The sequence below is a fragment of the Lutjanus erythropterus genome, chromosome 19 (genome assembly GCF_056507025.1).
Source record: "Lutjanus erythropterus isolate fLutEry1 chromosome 19, fLutEry1.hap2, whole genome shotgun sequence".
Classification (NCBI taxonomy): domain Eukaryota; kingdom Metazoa; phylum Chordata; class Actinopteri; order Lutjaniformes; family Lutjanidae; genus Lutjanus; species Lutjanus erythropterus.
In genome coordinates this window covers 25,354,757-25,378,698 of record NC_139335.1, presented here as the reverse complement: position 1 = coordinate 25,378,698, position 23,942 = coordinate 25,354,757, and the positions used below count along the sequence as shown (strand labels likewise).

General features: G+C 42.2%; 1 protein-coding gene across 1 annotated transcript; it reads left to right on the top strand.

The window, feature by feature from the left end:
• The first annotated feature begins 585 nt into the window (after positions 1-585).
• Positions 586-23,942, top strand: sphk1 (sphingosine kinase 1). Its single transcript, XM_084744310.1, has 5 exons — positions 586-1,057; positions 14,408-14,557; positions 17,559-17,653; positions 20,314-20,429; positions 22,723-23,942. Exons 1-5 carry the CDS (start codon positions 631-633, stop codon positions 23,630-23,632), a joined length of 1,698 nt encoding a protein of 565 aa, XP_084600436.1. The 5' UTR covers positions 586-630; the 3' UTR covers positions 23,633-23,942.

Below are 23,942 nucleotides of genomic sequence, written 5' to 3'. Positions count from 1 at the left end.
TGCATTACTTTTCTGCATTAAAATGTCTAAAAACATTAGACTTATGTTATACTTTTTATTGAGTAAACTTATTCAGAGTAACAAAGCATTACTAGTTGTTGTTAACTATAACTTCTGGGAAAACACAGGATACAGAACTTGTGCATTTAACTATGATGGTGTAATGGACGTCCAAGTGAGTTTAGTTGACAAATATGGGGTGTATCAAAATTCTAGAGATCTAGCATGATCAGCCACTGAGTTACTGAAACAAAATTGTTACTATCATCACTGGTCTCCCCTATATTTGGTGATTATTCTCTACATTTTAAAAAGCTGCCTAAGCCTGGGCTTTAAATTAACAAACTAGTTAAGTATAGTTAAAATATTGTAGATTAAGTGGTTTCACAGTCTACAGCCTAAGTGTTTCCGCAGGAGGAGCGGGTGGAGAGGGGACAGTCGGCTGCGCTCTCCTCCGGCTCCATCACTGCCGTTCCCTCTTTCAGTCACTAGGGAGAGACTCTGAACTAGGAAAGGTGCTGTTATCGCACTCAAAGGGTCCCACAGCAGGCTCATAGGATCAGAGTCTGCACCGCACCGCACCGCCATCCGCACACCGGCCTGCGGGACGCGTCGCACTCTCCGTGCGGGATGGAGAAAGACGCCTCTGAACCGGACCCATCCCGCCAGCGGAACGGGGTCGTGGGCGTGCTGTACGGGGAGTTCACCGACACGCTCAACGACAGGCTCCGGTACTCGGTGAGCCTGACCGAGAGCGCCCTGACCATCCAGAGGATCTCCGCGTCCCCCGGCCGCACGAAGATGGTTTTCAACTTGACCGACTGTGTGGGCTGCCGGGCGTTCAGAGGGCCGGACAGCGCGGACGTCGGAGCCTACTTCACAGCATATTTCTACCCGTTCAAGAGGCGCTGGATGAGCGCCGGAGTGGCCCGGCAGAGGGTGGAGCAGTGCTTTCGGGTCGCCCTGGTCCAGGACCCGCTCGCCAACCTCCAGGAGGCTGAGAGGTGGGCTCGTGCCATCAGAGACGCCTCTGTGCTGCACGCGCCCCGGAGAGACGGTGAGCACCATGGAGAAAATAAGCATGCAACTTTATATTATTAGAATAAAAACTACAGGCCTGTAGGTAACAAAAGTGGCGGTCAAGTATTATTTTAATGTGAAGATGATAAAATAGCATAAAGTGTACAACAGCAATACTCAACTTGTCCCGGGGTCACTTTTGGAAAATAGGAACAGGTCAGCGAACAGCAACATTAGTAACGATAGTTACCAGATAAAATGCATTTGAAGGGTATACTATCTCTTTGAAATTCTTTATTTTCACATTAACTGACTTGTTAACTACTTATCCAGCTTGGTGCAACACATAAATCACATATTTTACTGCATTTAAAGACGAATAAGCAGATTTAGACCGAGCTGTTCCTAAACGCACCAGAAAGAGTTTATTATGTTTCATTCACAAGACGTCAAATAACGAGGTTTGGGGTTGGTAAAGCGTTAAACACAGCAGTATAATGAAAAGTACAGGTAGAGGGAAGCTGCTGGTATACAACCACCACCTCACACTTCTGCTGGATCATAAGTAATGATTGAAAGGGATTCTGTTTATCAGTCCATACATTTTTTAGGAAAATGTTGCACTTTATACCTCTACATTTTAGTTGTAATTAGGAAACATTTGAAAGAGTTTGTGCAACAGTAAATATTCTGGAACCTCTTCCATCATGCAGACACTGATATGTTGGAAGGCTTTATAAACATAAACCACAAACATACATTAAACTGTTCCCACCAGAGACATAATAAACAGTATATTTATGATATGAAATACACAGTGCAGGATCAGAATTATCCAGAATATATTATTTCTGCATCACCTTTGCTGCTCTTCAGCTAATAGTTGTCTTCTTATGCATAGCTCACCTTCTGATCGAGGCCATCATGCAAACATCGAGGGCATTTATTATCATTATACAGCACAGGGGCACACAGCGAAATTAGAGTTGTAGTTCTTTCATAATATACACAAAATAGATAAAGGATGATGAATTAAATTCAGAATTGAATATGGTGATTCGGTGTATTTTCAGTATGAATTAGAACATGGTCAGAGGCTCACCTGGACACCCAGGTTTTGCCTGTGGGCTGCAAGTTGAGTCTCCCTGGTGTATAACAAGTCTGACATCCCTTTGGCTTTCATATGATAAAAGTCCTGTAAAGTGAGCCAGCTGAACGTAGGCTGACCTGACAGTCAAAAAGCCCCACATGACACCTGAACCACAGCACACCTATTACCAAAAACAGGTTTGGCAGAGAGGGTGCACACATTCCTCTCAGTAACCTGCTCTACCTGACGCGAAAGGTGATCCACCTGCCAGCAGCAATTACAGCTGCCTCGTTCATTCAAACCGTCCGCATGAGAGTGATGATTCTGGATCAGGAGCCTGCTGTAAACCCTCAACACACACACAAACACACACACACACACACACACACACACACACACACACAAACTCACAAAACTGATCACTTAAGTAGTTAGATTTTCTCCTGATCCTCTGTCGGCAGAGAGTGTAGCCGCTGCTCAGGCTTCATTATTCCTGCTCAGTGAATTCCCACTGAGAATTTATTGTTGATGGGTGGAAAAATCACATCACATCAAAACAAAGCCTGTTTTTCATCCTGCTTTGCAGCAGCTACGTCTAATTAGGTCTCACCATGTCTCGCTCTGTTTAAAATGCAGACTGTCCTCAGGTTCCTTTGTCTTCCAATCTCATTAGCTTCTCTGTGCTCCATTCTGGTATACAATGAGACAGTAATTAACATGAATACAATACGAGAAGTGTTTATGTAGCTAATTACCCCTATCATTCATCTGGGAGGAAGTGGTGATACTTGCTGCTGATGAGACAAAGCTGTTTGGGTCCCAAAATGATGGCTCTGTTTATCGTTGGGTGTGAATTCTAAATGGGCTTTGTCAGGTCATGTAATGTTCTCAAAGAAAAATTTAAATGTTTAAAGGGATAGTTCACCCCAAAATCAAAAATAGACATTTTCTCCTGATCCGTAGTGCTCTTTATCCATCTAGATTGTTTTGGTGTGAGTTGTACAGTTTTGGAGATACCGACTCTACAAAAACAACACTGATTTTTTTTTTTTTCAAATGTATTCTGTTGGTGCTTGGAGCAACACAAGACTTGTGTCATTTAGTCCTGTTATATTTGAGAGAAGGCAGAAATCTCTACGGCCAGTATCTCCAAAACTACACCAAAAAGTAGAAATGGATAAATAGCACTATAGGCAAGAGGAAAATATGTGTTTGATTTGAGGTGAACTTTCCCTTTAAAGTTTCCATGAAGTCAAAAGTGATATTTAACTGTTTTTTGATTCATATATTGAGTGAGCCAGACTGTCACTCCAACAGTGAGCTCCACCAATCAGAGACGTCGCTGTTACACTTTAGGATTGTGGGTAGTGTAATGCTTCTCCAGGACATCACAAATAAAATGTTTTTCTAAAAACAAGGTTGATATCATACCGACTTGTGGCTTCTACAGGAGAATATAATTTCACAAATTTCATAGCTCTTTGGATGGTTATGACCTTATCATTAATAATATAAATCCTATATTCAGAATATATATTGAATTTTTACTTCCGGAACTTCACTGTTGAGATCTATAGGACCACTCTCCCTCCTAACATTACATCCACAGACCACTTTAGCTGCAGGGTGGAAGAGTGTAGTGTTATTTCCTGCTTTAAATGCCAATCAATGTCTGCAACAAGTCCCTCCCTAGGTGCCTGTTTTACAGGAAACACGTAAGCAGCAAGCAGTCCACTTGCCCTTTCATGGGAACTTTAAAATTTGAAGCAGGCATGCAGTCCCTGGCAGGCGAGGAAGAAGCGGATATTTGACTTGACAGTGACGAATTAGGAATGTTGGATGCCATGTTGGATGGAGGCAAGCGCTGGTGTTACAGAATAAGGAATGAGGTCGCCCTCCTGGTGGCAGCCTCCAGGTGTACACTGCAAAACACAGAGAGGCTGGGCTCTGTGTGATGATGAGGAACATCCATCCAGCCTCCCTCTGGTCTGCAGCCAGCAGGAGTTTGGGTTTCAGCCCTGAATGCCAGGCAGGCAGGCAGATGGTAACCTGAGAGGTAACTGGGCAGTAGCCCCCCGCCCTTCCCTGTCGCTGTCCTCTTGCTGGACTCATCAAAGAGCTCCAGCTTGGGAGGTTTTCAAGCTACACATACTAATGAACCAGATCAGCCATCTAACAGCCTCGCATGGTCTCTCATCCCAGATCTTTTCATTTTTGCCTCTTCACTTCTTTTGAACACAGCGTCTCAGTGATGATGCGATCATATCATTAATTTATAAGCTTGTTTTAGCATTCCAGATCCAGGCCAGCCAATAATACAGTATTTAACAGAATATATTATGTGATTTAAATGAGTAATGTTGTGGTAATAGATGCTGCAGAATACCGCCTTGTCGTAGAGGGTGTATGAAAGTCAGTGGCATTCACTAATCCCTTATAGTGTATTTACCCCCTAAGTTAATTGCATGCCATCTCATCTGGCATTGCAGATGGAAAGGTTGGGTTAAAAGTGCAATTGCACCGCAAGATTGGTATTTAGTCAGAGTGCTATCACTGTGATGCACTTTCACTGAAGTATAAAACAACTAAACACTAAATATGTGAAGGTGTAGTTTACAAAGAGGTTGTAACTCTGCTAATTTACTGCAATTTAACCCATAGCACAGATAGTCTCAGAGGGTTTTTATTCTCACTGCAGGTTCATTGAAATGAATGAGCCGTAAATAATGAAGTGCGTACGCTATGATACAGTCCTGCACACGCTAATGGTCTCTGCTCAGAAGAACCACAGTGCAATAGCATGCAAAGGAATGAGATGATGCTTATTTGCTGTGACTGTTTCAACCAGTGGCTGCCTTTATAGCTACTGGCTGTATCCTTTTCTTCTTTTCAAACAGCTGCTATGAGGCCGGTTATAGATTTAAAGAAACTTTGCTGAATTTTCTTAAAAATCCTTGTTTTTAATTTCAGCGGAGGCTGTAAAGTGAACTGCAATCAGCATCCTGTTGCTCATGCTTGCACTTTGTATATCTGTGCCAGTCTAACAGTAAGAAAACAGTTAAATTGAGCACAATTAATATAACTGATCATGTTAAACTTTGTCCCAAAAAATACTGTGTTTGTGTATTAAGAGTCATTTGAAGCCATTAATCACATTCTACAATATTTTAATCATAGTTTAAACGACACAGTCTACATTCATCCTTATTTTCATTTTCTACATCAAAAAGCTATAGGCTGGTTTTACAATCTGTCATCTCTCCCACTATGCTGATGACAACATCTGGCGCGTTTGCGCTGAGCAAGAGGGGACTGCAGCTCCACCCAGTGGAAGGCAGCTACATAACATCTTAGAGGCAACAGTTAACTGGCTTTGTACATTAATGAAATATTGATAAATAATTTACCCGACTAGTATTTTTTTTTTTTTTTTATGCCTTTATTGGATTGGACAGCTGAACAGCAGACAGGAAACAGAGTGGGGGGGGGGGGGACGCAGCAAAGGACTGCAGACGGGAGTCGAGCCAGCGGTCGCTGCAGAGGACTAACAGCCTCAGTCTTTTTTTTCACAATAAAAACTTAAGTTCCACCATCACTAATGGCTGGTTCACACTACACTCTTGAGCAGTGCGTGTGCATGGCGTTGCCTGCTGGTTTTCATTTTGGCGCCCATATTAACTGCTTTGAGCGTCCACACAGCCCACTTGAGCTGCGCGACTTGCATGCATGTCAAGCACTGCTCTCGCCATGCTTCATTTAGAGATTCAGAGGCTCACCTTGCAGTTCTGAGCTCAGTTCTGTTGATAGTCATATCAACATTATATCAGCAACAACATACCTCTAACTACAGTTTCATTGTCTACATCTGTCTGTCTGTCACAGACATGAAAAAAATTGGGTGCAAGGTAGTGTTTTTTTTTCTTTCTCTCTTTTCTCCTCTCCCTCTATCCATTTATCCCTCCCTCCTTCTCTGAACAAGGGGAAAATCACTGATTGCATTCAGATAACAGTTCTTTTCTTCTCTTCTCAAACTCTTCTGCAAACTCTGTATAGAAAGATAGAACTTACAGCAGCTGCCTCACAGCAGAAACGCAGCCTGTGTGAACAAAACAGCGTGCAGCAGTTCGGCGAAGGTGCAGTGTAGTGTGAACCAGCTGTAAGACTCTTTCCTGATTCACTTTGATCTACAGGCACAATCAGCACACATCATTTACTCAGTAGCATCATTAACTAACCAGTGATGACGTGTTGGTCACAGACAAGCATACTGACTGGCCGCTTTCACAGTGCTTCATGGGGGGACATCTCAGATTTTAGGTTATGTTACGATCCGTTCACATACTGGCAATACATAATGATTAATACGTGTAGATTCCTTCAAATATTACCTTTAGCATTTCTACACTTTACATTTTTACATTCTTTTATAATAGTATTGTGGATTGGGGATTTTCCATCTGTGTCTGACCCTTAAAATGTGCAAATTCCTTCAAGCTATTCCAGTGCAAATGTGAGCACTATTGCACTGACTGTCTGTGTCGGGGGTCACAAGTTAGAGTAGGCAAAAGAAAGGGAATGGAGGAAAGCTCTGCGGTCTGTTCAGCTCCCATAAAAGCGACAGTTTTTCACCAGCCACAGGGTCAGGTGTGTGTCTGTCAGCGTGTGATCTCCCCTCCCTGAGGCCGTCGTGGCTTCCTTGGTGAAGAGGAACTAAAATGCGTCACCGGACGACCTCTCACCCCATCCAGCATCTGGGTCCCCCCGGAGCCTTTGTCCTCCGCTCCGTGACACACGGCTGTGATGGCCTGTCAACACCCCCTCCCCTCCACCTCCTCTTCCTCCTCCCCAGCCTGGTGATGCCTCAGTGGGCAGTTGTGTTTCTACCCTTTGGACCTCTTCCGCTCCTCTCCAGCAAACACTCACCCAACCTTGGAATGCAGCTTGTTTGCAGACATGTCAGTCTAGTCTGGATATAGAGTTATTCCTGAACAAGACGGCTTTCAGTAAATAACCCACATATTTGTTTCTGCTCCAGGAATTCTTAAAATGGTGTCATGGTTGAACAAATCCCACCTGTGCTGGAGTATGAGATACTGAAGTTATGCTGTGTCTTTATTTAATCTTTTGTAAAAAAAAAATCAGGACACACTTGTGGCAGCGAGATGATAACTGTTCCCCGTCAGCTCGGCGCTTGTTAGCACTGACACATCGTCTCACCCAGTCTGCCTGTCGTCTGGCTGCCTGTGCGTGTGTTTACACATTCGTAACTGTGAAATGCACACACCGCACTTGAAAGTTTGCTTGCCGGCGTGACGGGCAGGATCTGCCTGCAGGTATCTGACTTCACATCACAGACAGATTTCGCACACACCCTCATTCCCCCTGCTTCTGTCTTCCTGTCACACGCACACAGACACAGCTCAGGAGGAAAGTCTGAGGAAAAGTTATTTTCAGAGCCGGAACTTTGGAGCCCTGCATTGAAAAATGATCATGAATTAGTCAATGTAGTATTGACCTGCCTTTCTGGTTAGGTTATAAATTTAAAGGCTTCAACAGCTTTAAACTTGTGGCTTTTTGACTTTTCATGAAGTTCATGAATATGCAGATAATCTCCTTCCTCTCCATACATCTCACACCCCCAATCCTTACCCCTACCTCTACGTAGTTGCATGTGGCTTCTCCTCTGTTTTGTCAGCAAATCACAGTAACTAGCTACAATACATCTGGCTTCTCCTCGGGCTGGGCATCAGCACTAATGATATGTATAGCCCCACCCCCTCAATCAACGGGATTGGTTCCTTAGGTTTATGACGTCATATACCCAGTCTGACTGAATCAACAGACCACGATGTGAGCAGTTTCATGAAAGCAACATGAAACTGCTCACAACTACATCTGTGCATTATCTTGATTACATGGGTTATGATTTCTGGAAAGAGACAGTTTTTAATTTTTTGACTTTGGGTTCTTTGTGTGTGTGTGTGTGTGTGTGTGTGTGTGTGTGTGTGTGTGTGTGTGTGTGTGTGCTTTAAGCACCACAAGACATCCATTTACATCCATTACATTGGATAGAAGGCAGAAAGCTCTGTGGTCAATACCTCCAAAACTATGGAATTCACACCAAAAACATCTGGATGTATGTAGAAATAACACTGCAAGTCGGAGGAAAAATTTAGAGTTGTGCTTTTGGGGGGAACTGTCCCTTTAAATAATTTATCAGTTATCAAAATAGATGACAGTATGTATTGTCTTAAATTGTGATCATGGTTCTTTCTTACAATGCAAAGTGTAAGGGGGATCTAACAGAATTCCCACCTTCTAAGTTAAGAGAGTTAATAGACTCCTTGCATGGCAAGTGATTTGAGTGCAGGCTGTCAGAGAGAAGCAGCATGGCTCTAAAGCTGTAGCAGGATAATCAGACTAAATTGCCATTTCTCTTCACTTTATTATTCATTATTCTGTTTGAATCCCAGAAAAAAATTCTGAAATGTGCGCAGTGATTCGGAAGTCTGAAGCCATGCATGTTCTGAAGGTGCTGGACAAGACATAGAAACATTTCTCTACCTTATCAACGCTTTACGCTGCATGAATTCTAGTGTCAAAGTCACAACAGGAAGCTAATTTTGACCTTTGCAAGGGTGTCTGTGAGGTTATTAAGGCTGTCCTTTCAGCTCAGCACACTTGAGTGCAAAAATCCGAATCTAAAGCTCTTTCATTGTCAAAAGCCAGTTTCCACTATATTCTGGAAGTGTAGAGAGGAGCTTTTGTGTCTGAAAGCCACATTGTGCTCTGATACAAGTAAAACAACAATGGTAACCCTGTGTGGGTGAATGGAGGCAGAGTTTGGCATGTGCCTGTGTGTTTTCGCACTCTCTCCTCACTCTTCCTGGTTGGTTCGCACCTCTTTCTCTGAGATATTTTTGTACCTCTGCCGTGTCCTATCGTCCCCGGCCAAATGAGGTAGAGCAGCGGTGCATCACAGGTCACAGTGCTGGAAATGAAGGCGATGACCTGCCACTCAGCTCAGACAGATGTTAGTGAGTCAAAGCAAGGTATCTCTCATTCTCCTGTATCTCGCTTGATTAATTTACATTATGAACAAAATGTGTTCACATCTTGTGCTTTTGGGGCCATATTACAGCAGCTTTCTGTCTTACATTAAGATAGGATTTTTGCCAATTTGGTATTACAGATGCAAACACTAACTAGGAATCCTATCTTACTTCATCCAATCTTAGGCTTTTAATCATTGAAAGATACAAAAAATGGACTTCAAGACAGGTGAGCTCCACTATCCTAAAGTTAGTTAGGAGATTTTATAGAAGATTTTTGGAAGTAAAGATGTTTGTGCAATACTCTTTTCCTATCCTCAGATGATAGGAACACTGGGCCTCATGCAAGAACCACTCGTATGAATGGATTTGTTCTTAACTGGTGCATGATTGATTGAGTGATTTAGGAGAACTTGTCTTATTTTATCAGTTTTCTCTTATTTTGAATTTTCTTTCAGACACAAACAGAATTTAATCCACAATTTTGTCTTAATTTTAATTTGGTCCAGTCATACGAGTCATGTGCAGTCATCCAAACTGAAAAATGTCACTAATTACTGTTTATTTCATTAGCTTTTGAATTTGAATAATTCATTACTTTTCATAATTATGTTGATATTATCTTGTTTGACTGCATTTCAAATTATGATATAATTGTAAAGCCTATCATCATTAACTATAACCTCCTGCCAGGTGTATTGGCTGTGCATCTTTACATGCAGGTTTATGAAATTGCTGTTCATCCTCACACAACATCCTCACTCTGTCCTCTGTCCCTGTGATGGAAACTTCCCCTCGAACCCCTCCTCCTGTTGCAGTCATCGATTGCCTTGCTGTGGCGAGTCTTTTTTTTTCTTTGAAGCCATTTTCATATTGAGACTTTTCTTCTTTATTTTGGTGGAAATTCGACCCTCAGTTAACACAGAATTAACACTTTTGCCTTTTCTTTTCTACTGCTGATGCTGTTAAAAGGACAGATTTTCCTTTATGGACCTCTAAAGCCAACACATCAAACTCTGAACTTGTAAAGTTCTTCTTTTTACTCTTTGATATCATTTTCATGAATGAACACTTCCTGACATATGGGGCAGGAAGCCCAGTCTTATATGGTATTATTGGGGTGTTAACTATACTAATTTACAAGTCTCATGCATGTGCACTCAGATATTCACAGGTGAATAATTTATACAGGTATCGTAAGTTAAGAGCTTTTTTTGAATCTGATATGTTTGTATGAGCCCACTGTACGATCAACAGTAAGAGAAATTTAAGATAAGAATAAAAAATGTTCTTACATTAGAACTATCTATCTGTAATGTCTTTTTTCCTAAATCAGGTCCTAACCCTAATTACCATCGTTACCAAACAGTTACGATAGGATCTGCAAGTTAGGATGTTTCTGTAATAGAACCCCTGGCACTTTTGTTTGCCTGATGCAGAAATTGATAGTGAAGTTCTTGTCCTCCCCAAACCCCAAAATGGATTTTATTTTTTGTCCTCTCTGGTTCATTCGATACAATCTATTCTCTGGTGAGTCTGTGTCTGCTTTAAAGGTCAAGGGCGTCTGCAGAAAAATCCACCTCTAGATGAAGCTTCTCTCCGAAGTCACTTTAAAAAGCTATAAACCCTTATAATGGCAGCCTGTATTACAATGAACCTGATCCCCCCACATAAATATGGATTCAAAATGAATGGGAATTTTATGAGGTGGTACAAATAACTCGTTACTCAGTAGGGCTGGGAATCATTTAAAATTATGGTACCAGTACCAATACCAGTACCCTTAAAGTGCTACCAATACCAATGGAGTACTTCATTCAGTACCTTTTTCTGTTTTTTCTTAATGATGAAAGCTTGCGGTATTGTCTGTGAGCAAAGCTATTAAATCTGGGTATCAAAAGGATTGAATGCAGTGAAGATTCAACAATCAACTATCTTTCTGGTTCATTTTACAAACAGAAACCGACAAATCCTGCTTATTCAACCTGTAACTTGACAGACATTTTTTAATCAATACAGCTTCCTCCTCTTTTCTCTTAAAGCAATAGTTTGACATTTGGGAAATGCACTCACTCGCTTTCTTGCTGAGATCTAGATGAGGAGATCGATATCATTCTCTTGTTTGTACACTGAATATGTAACTACAGAGAGCGTCTGGCCGGTATCACAGACTTGGCCTGAAGACTTAAGCCGACTCCCAAAGTGACTTGCACAGACTTAATATGATTTAGCTTGTTTTGGATCAAACTAAGCCAACTGCACAACAGAGGGTTAGAGCTACACCGTAAAATTAATCCTTCAAAGAGGCTGGTTTAACTTCTGCTTACTACTGTTTGTGAGGGAGCATGGACTATTTGGAATATCTAAATCTGCAAATCAGAGGGCCATGGGCTGGGATCAAACCAGGGCCACTGCGAAATGGATCATACCCTGTGTTCACACAATCGGCAACATAGCTATAAAACAGCTAAACGTGGCTAGCTACATTGTCACAGAGTTGACAGTGAAGTGCTGCTTCAGCGCTCATCGACATAAATGAGCACTTGTGTGTAGAATCAGCGAACATGGATCGTTTTCATTTGTTGATGTTGCATTAAGAAAAAGGGGGTAGGGTTAAATGAAACTAGAAAGTGACTAACAGCAAATCCATTGCTGACACGCAACAGGAAGTGATGAGTAAAAACATATGATTGGTAGACGTGCCACTATGTCACTGACAAAAGGTTGAGGCCGGCATAACTTGACTGGCTTCATGTTACCAGTTTACATTGAAAGTAACTGGATTTTTTTGTCGCTGGTAGTTTTTTTAGCTAGAGACATCTGGTGGGCCAAATTGAACTTAATGGTAGGCCACCTTGTTGCTTGCAGACCCCAATTTGGGGAAGAGCAAAATGCACTCCAGAAATTTTTTTTTTTTTTAATGTTGATAACTGGATGCCTTGACACAATCTGTTTTATTAGTTTTTTTTTCCATACTCATTCAAGGTTTATGAACCAGTTGCTTTTGCCTCTTCTGTTTTGTCTCAATATTCACACCAGTCATGGTGTTTTCTGATCAGTTCTAGGTTTTTCTAAGCAATTTTCCAGCTACCTAAGTGTCTTAGTAGCACAGATTAAGGCCTACTCCTGGCTTAATCAAAACTCTGTGTCAAACTGGCCCAGTATCTTTTTTTAGTCCGTACAAAAACCAAAGTCTAAAAATGGGAATATTCTGTTTTATGTGCTGAACTAATTGTTGGCCGAAAGTAGTAACCTCTTGTGCTGTTCTGGATTAGACAAATGAGTTATAACATGTTAATTAGTGATCTTTAGAGATGCCGGCAGGTGGATTTTGTTACCTTAGAACAGAGCCAGGCTAGCTGCTTCCTTGTTTCCAGTCTTTATGCTAAGCTAAAATCACAGACTGCTGAGTATAGCCACCTATAGCATACAGACCTGAGAGTCATATAAAAATATAATCCTCTTAAAGGCAGTTGGGTAATAGAGCATTCGATCTGCAAAAGTGCCCTTAAGCAAGATGCTGAATGCCTGAGGTAATGAAATTTTGTCACTCCATTACTCTGTCTTCCCTTGGGCGATACAGGAGGATTTACTCATGGGGATTAATTAAATGTCACAGAATTGCTATTAATTATCAGTATGATCCTGACAGAGAAGCATGTTAGACCTCTTTCCTTGAAGAAGGCAGCATGTCACATTAACATTCAGCATGGTCTATCTGTATGCTGTCACAGGCTATGACTTTACTGTCTCACTGTCTCATGCTTTTTTCTTCCCTCGAGGGATGAGCCTGGCCTTATACGTTCTTTGGAATATTTGATCATGCATAACAAGACCTCCTCTCGCGCTCTTTTTTTATCCAGTGTATTTATTGCCATTTTGCATTTTAACACATTAAGACACCTCCCACACCAACTCATCCAATTTTCTTTTTTGTTTTTGGTTGTCCGTTTCATATTTATTACTTAAAATAAATGCAGAATCCTCACCGAATGAGTAAACGTCTGCTCATGAGTCATAAGAAATAATCTTTTAGAAGCAGTAGATGCTTATAACCATTAAATTGAGCAATCTGTTAATTCAGTCTGGCAGGCAGTCACTGACCTCAGACTGTTCAGTGTATTTTCAGAGCAGTGGGCTTTTCTTTTCAGGATAACAGACTTAGCTTTACATTGACGGACAACTGACAGTTATAAACAGCTGATCAACTTACAGTGTAGGAATCATAGCCACCTTTCAGAGTTAAAATATAATGTTGCGCTCGTCTTGTACTCATGCTGGTTCAGTTTCCCTGCAGCCTCCAGGCAAACTGCCGAGGGCTGAGCATTGTTTAAAAAATTATGATACCAGTACCAATACCAGAACCCTTAAAATGATACAGAGAAAGTGCTTCATTCAATGCCTGTTTGTTGAAGGTACTTCGTTTTGCAGAATGTGTGCCATGATTGGCTCTGAGCGCAAACATATAATTAGTCATTTTTTGTCTAGATGTGGGTACAAAAAGGATTGAATGCAGGTATTATTTGACTGGAGAAGTTGAAACTGGAATTAAAGCAGCAGGGGTGAGTAGATATTGAGTGAAATTGCATTTTTGGGTGAACTATCACTTTAAGTTTGGAAAGCTTGTGTAGTTTGTGTAATGTAACTTGCATAATGGTGTGCTTCAACTATTGCGGGGCACTGAGAATTCTGACTTGTGACATACACGTGCGGCCGATAAGCTGAGAGACGGCCCTCATTTTCATCATTTCCCATGATGCATTGCTGAGAATTTAAGTTTGCTATTTTATTTTCGAAAATGCAAATGTTCCTGTTTGTCAGTGTTTGTTATGCATTTGTCACATGTCTGTAATGTGTTTGTTCAGGACATGGTGGTTTATGTTGATGACTGTTATTTTTTGTGCTGGTTTGTCTGGAATGCAAACCTGTTTCATGAGTCTGATACTCAAATGTCAGTATCAGGCCCTGCTACACACACACACACACACACACACACACACACACACACACACACACACACACACACACACACACATATCATTTTCATTACATGAAAAAGGTTATTATGTCTTAACAGTGAGTTACAATGCTGGTATACAAAAGAAGCTTTATATTATCTTGTCATATTCTTCATACTTATTTGTCAAGGTCACACCTAGTTATTTTCCAGAGAATGTATGATGTTTAGCTAGCTTCATCTCTATCCCTGCCTCCACTCACATCCACCTCTCTCTGTGTGCCTCAGGTGTGGTGTACACAGAGGTGCGTCGGCCTTGCAGAGTCATGATACTGGTGAACCCTCACAGTGGTCGGGGCCAGGCTCTCCAGCTCTTTACCGGCCACGTACAGGGGATGCTCACTGAGGCCGCTGTTCCCTACACACTCGTCATCACAGGTTAGTAACGTTCATACACATGCAGACCCTTGTTGTTGGACCAAGGTCACCACATGACATGAAATCAGTTTGAAGGGATTAAACCCCTCACAGAATAAACTGCAGTAATTGTTCTCTGTATCATTATGATGCATTATTTGTGTCATAATCACACATTCGAAAACCACACGTGCCCACACACACATGCTCATCTGCAGGCACTGGAGCACATGTACACTGATACTCATTAAATTCTCGTTTCAGTCTCCCCAGCTGCTCCACATTCTGTATGAGATGCTAGGGGCTTTTTGTGACCTTAAACAGTGTCATGTGTTGGTTACTGTCATCAGAGGATCTGAACTCCCAGTGACCCCTCTCTGAATGCCAACAAGCTGCTGGGAAACAGGGAAAGGCTTTAATGCCAAAAGGGAAAACATGCACGATGCATCATTTAGCCTTTGAGCTTTAACTTTCACTCACCCTCCAGTCCGACGACTGGCCCTGTCTGACAGGTAAGAATTAACCGTCTCTTCCAGCATCAGTGTGGCCGTGCGTCAGCTGAACGTCTGATACAGCTCAAAGTGAGACAGCATAGGAACAGAGGAAAAGGAGGGAGAAACTGTGTTTGTTTATTTGAGAAAGAGTGCAGATGTGCATGCAGCCTCCTGGGGCTTAAAGAAAGATCAGCAGCTGGATGGTGATGAAGAAAAAAAGAATTACACAAGTAATTAAGAGTAATTGCACCAGTCTGGACTGCAGGAAGGCTATAGTAACCGCACTCTTTTAGGGCTTGTCAGGCCACAGCACACTTTTCCTATTTCTATCAGTCCATTTTAGATGAGTTTCGTCTGCAGCATTTCTGTCTGTTATTGATATACGGCTTTCACTATGCATAGTAGAGTCATGCATTTGAATATGACAGCAAAGGAACAGAGGAAAATGAGGGAGAAACTGTGTTTGTTTATTTGAGAAAGTGTGCTGATGTGCATGCAGCCTCTTTGTATAGACTCCTGGGGCTTAAAGAAAGATCAGCAGCTGGATGGAGTGAAAAAGACAGAGATTACACAGATCTGGACTGCAGGAAGGCCAGTCTAGTACCTGCACTCTTTTACTACAAAGCCACATGCAGACCATGTCTTGGCATTGTCTTGCAAGGAAATAAGCAGGGACGTTCCTGAAAAAGACGTCATCTGGATGGCAGCATATGTTGCTCCAAAACCTGTATCTTTCAGCATTAATGTGGGCCTCACAGATGTGACAGTCACCCATGATATCATGGGCACTAAAACACCTCCATACCACCACAGATCCACTTCATTTTTAGCTTGGAGGTCATGACGTCAATGATTTCCAAAAACAAAAATCTAAAATGTGGCCCCAACACACTTTCCCACTTATCATCAGTCCATTTCAGAGAAACTCAGGCCCCAGAGAAGTCTGCATCGTTCGTGCATGATGTTGATATATGGCTTTTACTTTTGCATGGTACAGTCTTAATTTGAACATGGCAGCGAGGGACAGAGGAAAAGGAGGGAGAAACTGTTTGTTTGTTTATTTGAGAAAGCGTGCTGATGCGAGTGGAGCCTCTTTGTGAGGACCGCTGGGGCTTAAGGGAAGATCAGCAGCTGGATGGTGATGAAAAAAGACAGAGTAATTACCGACGTCGAGCCAGGCCGAGGAGGAACGGAGCAGGACAGGGAGGAGGGATGGAGAATATGGGTCGCTGAGGGCCTTTGGTGGTCGGATACGGTATCCAGTCAGAAATGACTATGAGCGGATTAACTGGCACAACGCATTTAGTCAGCAAGCAGCTCCTTGATGAATGTATCACACAGCCTTGGCCCGAGGAAGGACAAGTTCCAATGGAGGCGCCTCTTGTGTCAGCATGTACCTTTTACATACTGTATGAAGCATCCAGTGTACCAAGCTTTATCTTTACCCTAGTTAACCTCAGAAGAAGGCAGAAGAGTGTCACACGAGCAGGAAAATGCTGCATTTAAAGTGAAAAAAACAACAAGAATTTAACTGTGTGTTTGTGCGCCGCCTTAACAGTGTAATTATCAACTCTAATCTGTCCGGCTGAAAGAAGAATGGAGAGTTGGCTTATATTCTTCAGGTTTACATCATGTGTTTGGCAGTGACCCCTTAAATAAGGAAGTAGCTGGGAAGTGAAGCATCAGCCGGAGCCCCGGCAGGTTTGAAGTGCTGAGTCAGCTGTGCAGTGCAGCTACTCCCTCTGCCTCTGTCTGTCAACACAGCACTGCATCACTGCCTCCAGCCTCCACAGCACACAGAAAATAAACAGCAACCACATGGGGAGGCCCAGGGGAGTGTAGCAGAGGGGAGGCAGGTAGAGGTTGAGCAAAGTGAAAGGAAAGGAGAGGATAGTTGTTTTTTTATTTCACTTCTGTTCTCGATCGATACTTTAAGCCCAAGCGGTAAAATATTTCCTTTATGATGGCTGTGCATCAATACTCGCTAACTTCTCTGCTGTCTGCCTCTCTCTCTCTTCCTGTCTCTTACACACACACAGCGCTACACTGGGGAGTCTCGGCTGGTAGGACTGTAGACTTTAATGCTGGCGGGATGAGCCTACAGAGACCCCCTGCAGAGGGACCCACTCAAGGACGCTGCCAATAAAACTAGGCTGAACAAATAGCTCAGTCCTCCGCCAGCCGCATTAACCAACACTCACACACACACAGACGACACTCACATGCATCCAGCGATTGCACATACAGTACACACATGCAGATATTTGTCAGTCACAGATGTTTGCAGGGAGGCTAAGCTGCCTTAGAGCTGTTGAGTAGCCACTGGACGGGCTAATGTGATGTGGGGGATATTGAATCTCTTTTCTGCCTAATCTCCCTGATCCTGCCCCAGAGCCTGGCAATGAAGGCAGCATGTCTCTTTCCCTGCTCTCTCCCTTGTTTTTTATTTTGCCAGTTTGTCCTACACTTTGCCACATTTTCCGTCTCGTCTCGCTTATTCTCCTCTCTCGTCTCGTCTTTTCCTTCAGAGCACCAGAACCACGCGCGGGAGCTGGTGAAGAAGGCGGACCTGTCACAATGGGACGCCCTGGTCATCATGTCAGGAGATGGGCTGCTGTTTGAGGTGCTTTGACTTTACGCGGCCTATTTTTGTTTTTTTTAGTCATATGACAATCAAAGTAAAGAATTGTAAATGCCTAGATAAAACAAATCAAACAAAGAAATAAATTGAAATACTATATGCTGTATGTATTTTCTTTTATGTATGTGCTGACTGTGTCATAAGTGAGCACATAAAAACATGTTAAAATAACAATTATTTAGTTTCTTATAGCTGCTGCCAGTCAATCATAAATATAACTAAATGTAAATAGAAGCTGCGCACATCTCACTGAATTAATGTGAAAGGGTTGCCATCAGCTTTGTAAGCGATTATAAGCTCTGCCTCCAAGCTGTGATTGGACAATTGTTTTTTTTTATTATTATTATTTTGATATCCATTATGTGACTCCTCATGAAAACTAATAACAGTACTTTGCATTTGGCAGATCTATGATGCTCTCTGCTGGACAACACAGAAATGTAACACCTCTTTACAATTACCAGTAAACATGTATTTTTAATTATGACAGTTAATACATACATGAAAAGAAAATGCATATAACAGTGTCTGTTATATGTCACTTTATTTGTGTTTTTGATTTGTTTTTATTTGGGGATTTTTTAAATCTTCCATAATTAAATCACAGATTGAAATGATATAAACTTTCTTACCCCATTTCTATTGTTAGCACATCAGAATAGGCCTGTAAAAATTTAATTATCTCCGTCAGGCATAAGCCTGGAGGGGATCATGCAATCACTTGCACATGCATGAGTGACCTACAGACTGGGAGCTTGTCCATAGCTAATCTGGAATACTACTGGAACCATCAGCCTAATTTTTTGTGCACATTCATGTCTGTATATGTGCTGAAGCACCTCTGTGATTCACCATTTTTGAAAAAACTCATTCTTGTGAAGGCTGTATCTCAAGAACGCCTTGAGGGAATTTCTTCAAACTAGGCACAAATGACCACTTGGACTCAGTGATGAGCTAATGAAATTCTTGTGTTCAACGATCAAAAATCAATGTCATTGTGACCTTGTGGCTGATATATGAACCAATTAAATTTGGGTGGTCAAAGGTTATAGGGTCACTGTGACCTCACAAAACACATTTTGGCCATAAGTCAAGAATTCAGTTGCTAATTATGGCAAAATTTTACGCAAATATTTACTAGAATACTAGCTGCACTGGAGAGTTACTACTTACATATAACTAGTTTCATGCAGGTGTGCATTTTTCATTGGCTCAGGGACTCACTGAACCCCAGAGTGGAACACTGATTCTGGTCTAATTATGTGGTATATAGCCTGTAGTGACGCACAGGTCGACAGACCTGCAGGTTTGATTGACAACCAGCACATCCAGTGTACTCTCTGCTCTGTTGCATCTAAACAGGTTAAATCCTGGAACGGTGGCATTCTTTTTCTACACAGTGCAGCCAAACATGAGGCTAAAAAGACACTATAGGCGTCTACTACTATTCTAGTAAAATTCATTGGTAAGATATTAAGGATGATTAACAGTGCGTGCATGTGTGTGTGTGTGTGCATGTGAGAGAGAGAAAAATGAAGGGTTACCTGTTTTACTACTATCAGTGAACCTGCAGGCTCGTCTTTTGATAGACACAAATAGCTGGAGTCTGTTTGTGGTTCACTTTCAAGTTATGAAATTACAGAATGTAAAAATGCTCCTGCTGGTATCCTGATTATCAATTTTTTTATAAACAAAACTTCACATTACAAACTCTGGATTTGTTTTGCCAGCAATGAATCTTCAAACTGCACCTGTGGTTACATACAAAGAAATTATAAAATAAATGTAATTGTAATCTGTTACAGTTACTGAGAAACATATGCAATTCAATTATACTTACTAATCAAATTATTGGTGTTTACAAAGGCGTTACATCCAAATATTCTTTTCAGGTCACCTTGTGTAGATCCTCTTCTAGTTTGTACACTGTACCTGTGTTTTTAGACATCTTTATCTCTATTTATCTAAAATTTCTGCATTCATTGATTAATAGCCTTTTTTTTTTCAAATGATCAGAATCAGCTTTATTGGTAAAGCATAGGACTGGATACTGAACTGCTATACTTTTATGGCACTGACTGCATTGCTTTAGTACTATTAAGCATCAAAAAATGTGTTGACATTCAGTGCCAAATTTCCATGCCTAAAGAGTTTTAACAGTTACTTATATTTTATATGTAGTCCAATAATACTATAAATATTTCCATCAGCTTCTTCATTTTGGTCCAGTTATCCAGGTTTAGTGTGCAGAGTAAAGTTTCTTCAGCTGCTCCCAGGTCTTTGAACTGCTTCTTCCCTTAAAGTGAGTAATTGAACTATAATGTGTAGTCTTCTTCTCTTTTTTGTTAAAATAGATCTAGTAGGTATCAAAACCAAGGTATTGGTACAATTTCATATTATATTTCTGTTGGACTTATGGTGGAAATATAATAATACCAGCACATTCTTGTGAGGATGCCTGTCAGATATATATTAATGTATCAGATGTCATATATAAATCTTCAGCTGGGGTGGCCAGACACAGAACAGCTGCAGCTACCAAAGAAACACATTTTATCCTAACTTTTGCTCATCCACAGACACTACTTTCTATTTAGGATCGTGATCTGATTCTGTTTTTGTATCTGTTCTTGTTCGTTCAGGTGATAAATGGTCTGATGGAGCGAGAGGACTGGCAAGAGGCCATCCAGCTCCCTCTGGGTATTCTACCAGGTGGCTCAGGCAACGCCCTGGCTGCCTCTGTCCACCACTACTCACAGTGAGTCTGTCCATTAATGAGTCATTTAAATGCATGGACCAACAGTACAAAAGAGGAGCAAAGAAGAACCTTCCTCAGCCTAAAAAAAGAACGATTTATCTCCTTTCTGTGTAATTATGCCAAAGGCTGACTGGGCACATCATTCCTCAGGAGGGAGGAGAGACAGAGCAGCCTGGAACTGCTTCCCTGCGCAGCAGAGGTCATTTCGGGCTGCTGATAACTCTCATAGGAGTGATGTAATGGGTTTAGAAACTTGCACATTATGAGTGATTATAGTCCAGAGTGCAGCTGTGGAACCAGTCGACCCAGCACATGCCCGGGGTGTCATCTCCATCTGCTGGCTAGCTGTGGGCACGACATCAAAGAGAAAAACAGAAATATATTGTCACCCCAGGGTTTTTACATGTGTTCACCAACCCAGAACCTGCAGGTGTGGATAGGGACATAGCTAGGATTTCAAGAACACTAGTGCCCCCCTTCAACCCTTAATTGTTGCTTTCCTTCGCCAATACATTGTCAAATGTGAAATCCCTCCCTCAAAACGAAGAAAGCATGGAAAATATTCCTTTAAAAAGTAATAAGATAACTTTATTTACAACTTGGTATGAAAAGCAATTAGTTACATTACTAGTTATATTACTATATTACTTTTGTTCCAAACTGAACTGCCGATTCAGTGAACTGTTACACTCAGAAAGATTTTTTTGTTAGCTGTCCACACGTCAGCTGTGGTGGAAGCATGAATGTGGCCTTCAAATTAGATTCCATCACCACATATTCACTCTTGAAGAGCCAAACAAACTCAGGATAATAATACTTCCACCTGATGAAAGTTCCTCTCTCCCTCACCCACTGATGATTGGTATGGTTTTCAGTACCTTCAGAAATATGGACCCTCCTCTTTCTGTTAAACTGATGCGGAGAAGCTGTATTGAAGTGGTGTATCGTAGAGTGCAGCTCCTGTTTGGGGATTAGTTCAGATGATAAAGGTGAGCCAGGAAACACTGGAAACCACTGACTGATAGTCTAGTAGTGTTGTTTAGCAGTTTAGTCAAGTGAGCATGAGAGAGTGAGTTGTGATGGTGAATGCACTCCGTGTGGAGGGAAAGGTGGGCAGTGAAGCTTGCAATTTGGCAACAAATATAGAGTTTAGGTTTGAGTTTGTCAGTGAATAAAGGCTGCAGCAACACCAAAGCAAAGGTCTGCAGTGCGTGTTGTTTCCCAACGGCGATAATAGCATCACTATGGCGATCGTCTCAGCCTGTGATGAGGGATCTGCGCTGGTCGAGTTGAGCCATAATACTGTGCAATTGGTAAAATGTCAAGAAAGGTCATGAAAAAAAATAGAGAGATTAGCCCACAGCACTGTTGTCCCTCAGTACAGCCTCACAGAGCCACTAGCATAGGGCTGTAGAGTCTTATTTTTTGGTGAGACCAATTATACTCAGGAAATGTGCTTTTTCTCATATTTATATATTCAGTAATTAAGCTATGGAAATTATGGCGCAACCAGAGTCTTCTATCTATCTTATTTATAGTTCAAGGCTTATGCAGTGCTGCTAGAAAGCTTGTGAACTCTCTTCTGTCTGTATCTCTGCATAAATACAATGATCATATTTTCATCTAAGTCCTAAAATACATGAAGAGGGCACAGATAAACTAAAAAAAAAATCCATTTTATTATCTTTGTTGAAACAAGTATGCAAGCTCTCCTTGCTGAGCAGTCCCACACACTCCCATTGAGGCATTTTGGCCTATTGCTCTTCACAAAACTGCTCTAACTCGGTGATGCTGGTGGGCTTCAATGCATGAATTGTACACTTCAGGTCTTCCCACAACATTTCTATTGTATTAAGGTTTGACTTTGCTCTTCCAATTTTTTTCTTCTATGTCTTCACTATACTAATTTGTCTTTATGGTCATTCTGCAACACCCACCTTTTGTTGAGCTTCAGTTTACGAACAGATAGCTAGGTTTATATTCTGTCAGCAGAGCGGGGACTGCTAAGCTCAGACATGATTGTCATTGAAACACCTGACTCCAATTATCCCTTTCGATAAATTCATAATCCTCTTTATCTAGTTTTAAGGTTTTAATGAAGATCTGATCACGTTTTAGGTCATGTTTATGCAGAAGGGTTCATAAACCATCTAGCAATGCTGTACATTCAGAGAAATAAAAATACATAAATCGATAAACAGACTTTTTATTGTACAGTGACAGTCATCTATAACACTGTGATGTGTCATGCTGTGGTTGTTTCTAACTCTTGATGTGTGTAACCATCTCTCAGGTCTCCTCCAGCGTGGAATGAGGAGCTACTACTGAGCTGTGGTTTCATGCTGTGCAAAGGTCTGGTTGGCTCCATGGACCTGGTGTCGATCCACCTGGCCTCTCGGCAGCGCCTCTTCTCTTTCCTCTCCCTGGCCTGGGGCTTCGTGGCTGACGTCGACATCGAGAGCGAGAAATACCGGCACGTCGGAGCAATCCGCTTCCTGATGGGCACCTTGGTGCGTCTGGCCACCCTCAGAGTCTATCAGGGCAGGCTGGCGTATCTGCCTGTCAAGGAGGTGCCAAAACTTCCAAAAGGGAGCATCAAGGCCAACCAGCCTCCCTCCACACCTCAGCACCCCTCACTCTGCTCCTCCCTCCCCTGTCGGCTCATCCCCAACACCTCTCCCAACCAGAACTCTCGCCACAATCACAACAGCACAAACTCCAATCGCAACACCATCACCAACTCCTCCAACAATGCCATCACCACCAAGAGACCTGAGACCCAGAGTGATGGCAAGACCAGAGCACCGGCGGACTCTCTGCTTCCAGGCCTGGACCAGCCAGTCCCAGACAGCTGGACAGTGGTTAAGGAGGAGGACTTTGTCTTAGTGCTGGCAATTTACCAGTCCCACCTGGCTGAGGACCTGTGGACAGTCCCTGGTGCGATGGCAGACGACGGGGTGATTCATCTGTTCTATGTGACAGCGGGAATCTCCCGTCCTGCCCTCCTGCGCCTTTTCCTCGCCATGGAGAAGGGCGCCCACTTGGCGTGCGGCTGCCCCCACCTAGTGTATGAGAAGGTGAAGGCCCTGCGGCTGGAGCCCATGTCGCCACAAGGCATGATCACTGTGGACGGGGAGATGGTGGAGTACGGGCCTGTTCAGGCTCAAATCCACCCAGGACTGGCCAGACTCATATGTGGATGAACTTGGATTATCTTAATCTTTTTTTCTGGCTGTAGAGCTTTCTAGTTTGGCCTTTTATACTCACTGTTGATTTCTTTATGTATGCTGTGTTTTCAGAAGTGCCAAAGACGTTTTATCAGCCTCTGGAAATTCCTCTATTTTTCTACAGAAACAACTCGTCCTATTTTTATGGACTCCCCCCCACCCCCCCACCGTCCCCTCTTTCTCTCAATGTTTGATTCAGGGTCAAAGCCATGGATGGTTGTTCTTGCTGCTGGCTGGTCCCAGCTTAGAGAAATGGGGAGGGATTGTGTGTGTGTGTGTGTGTGTG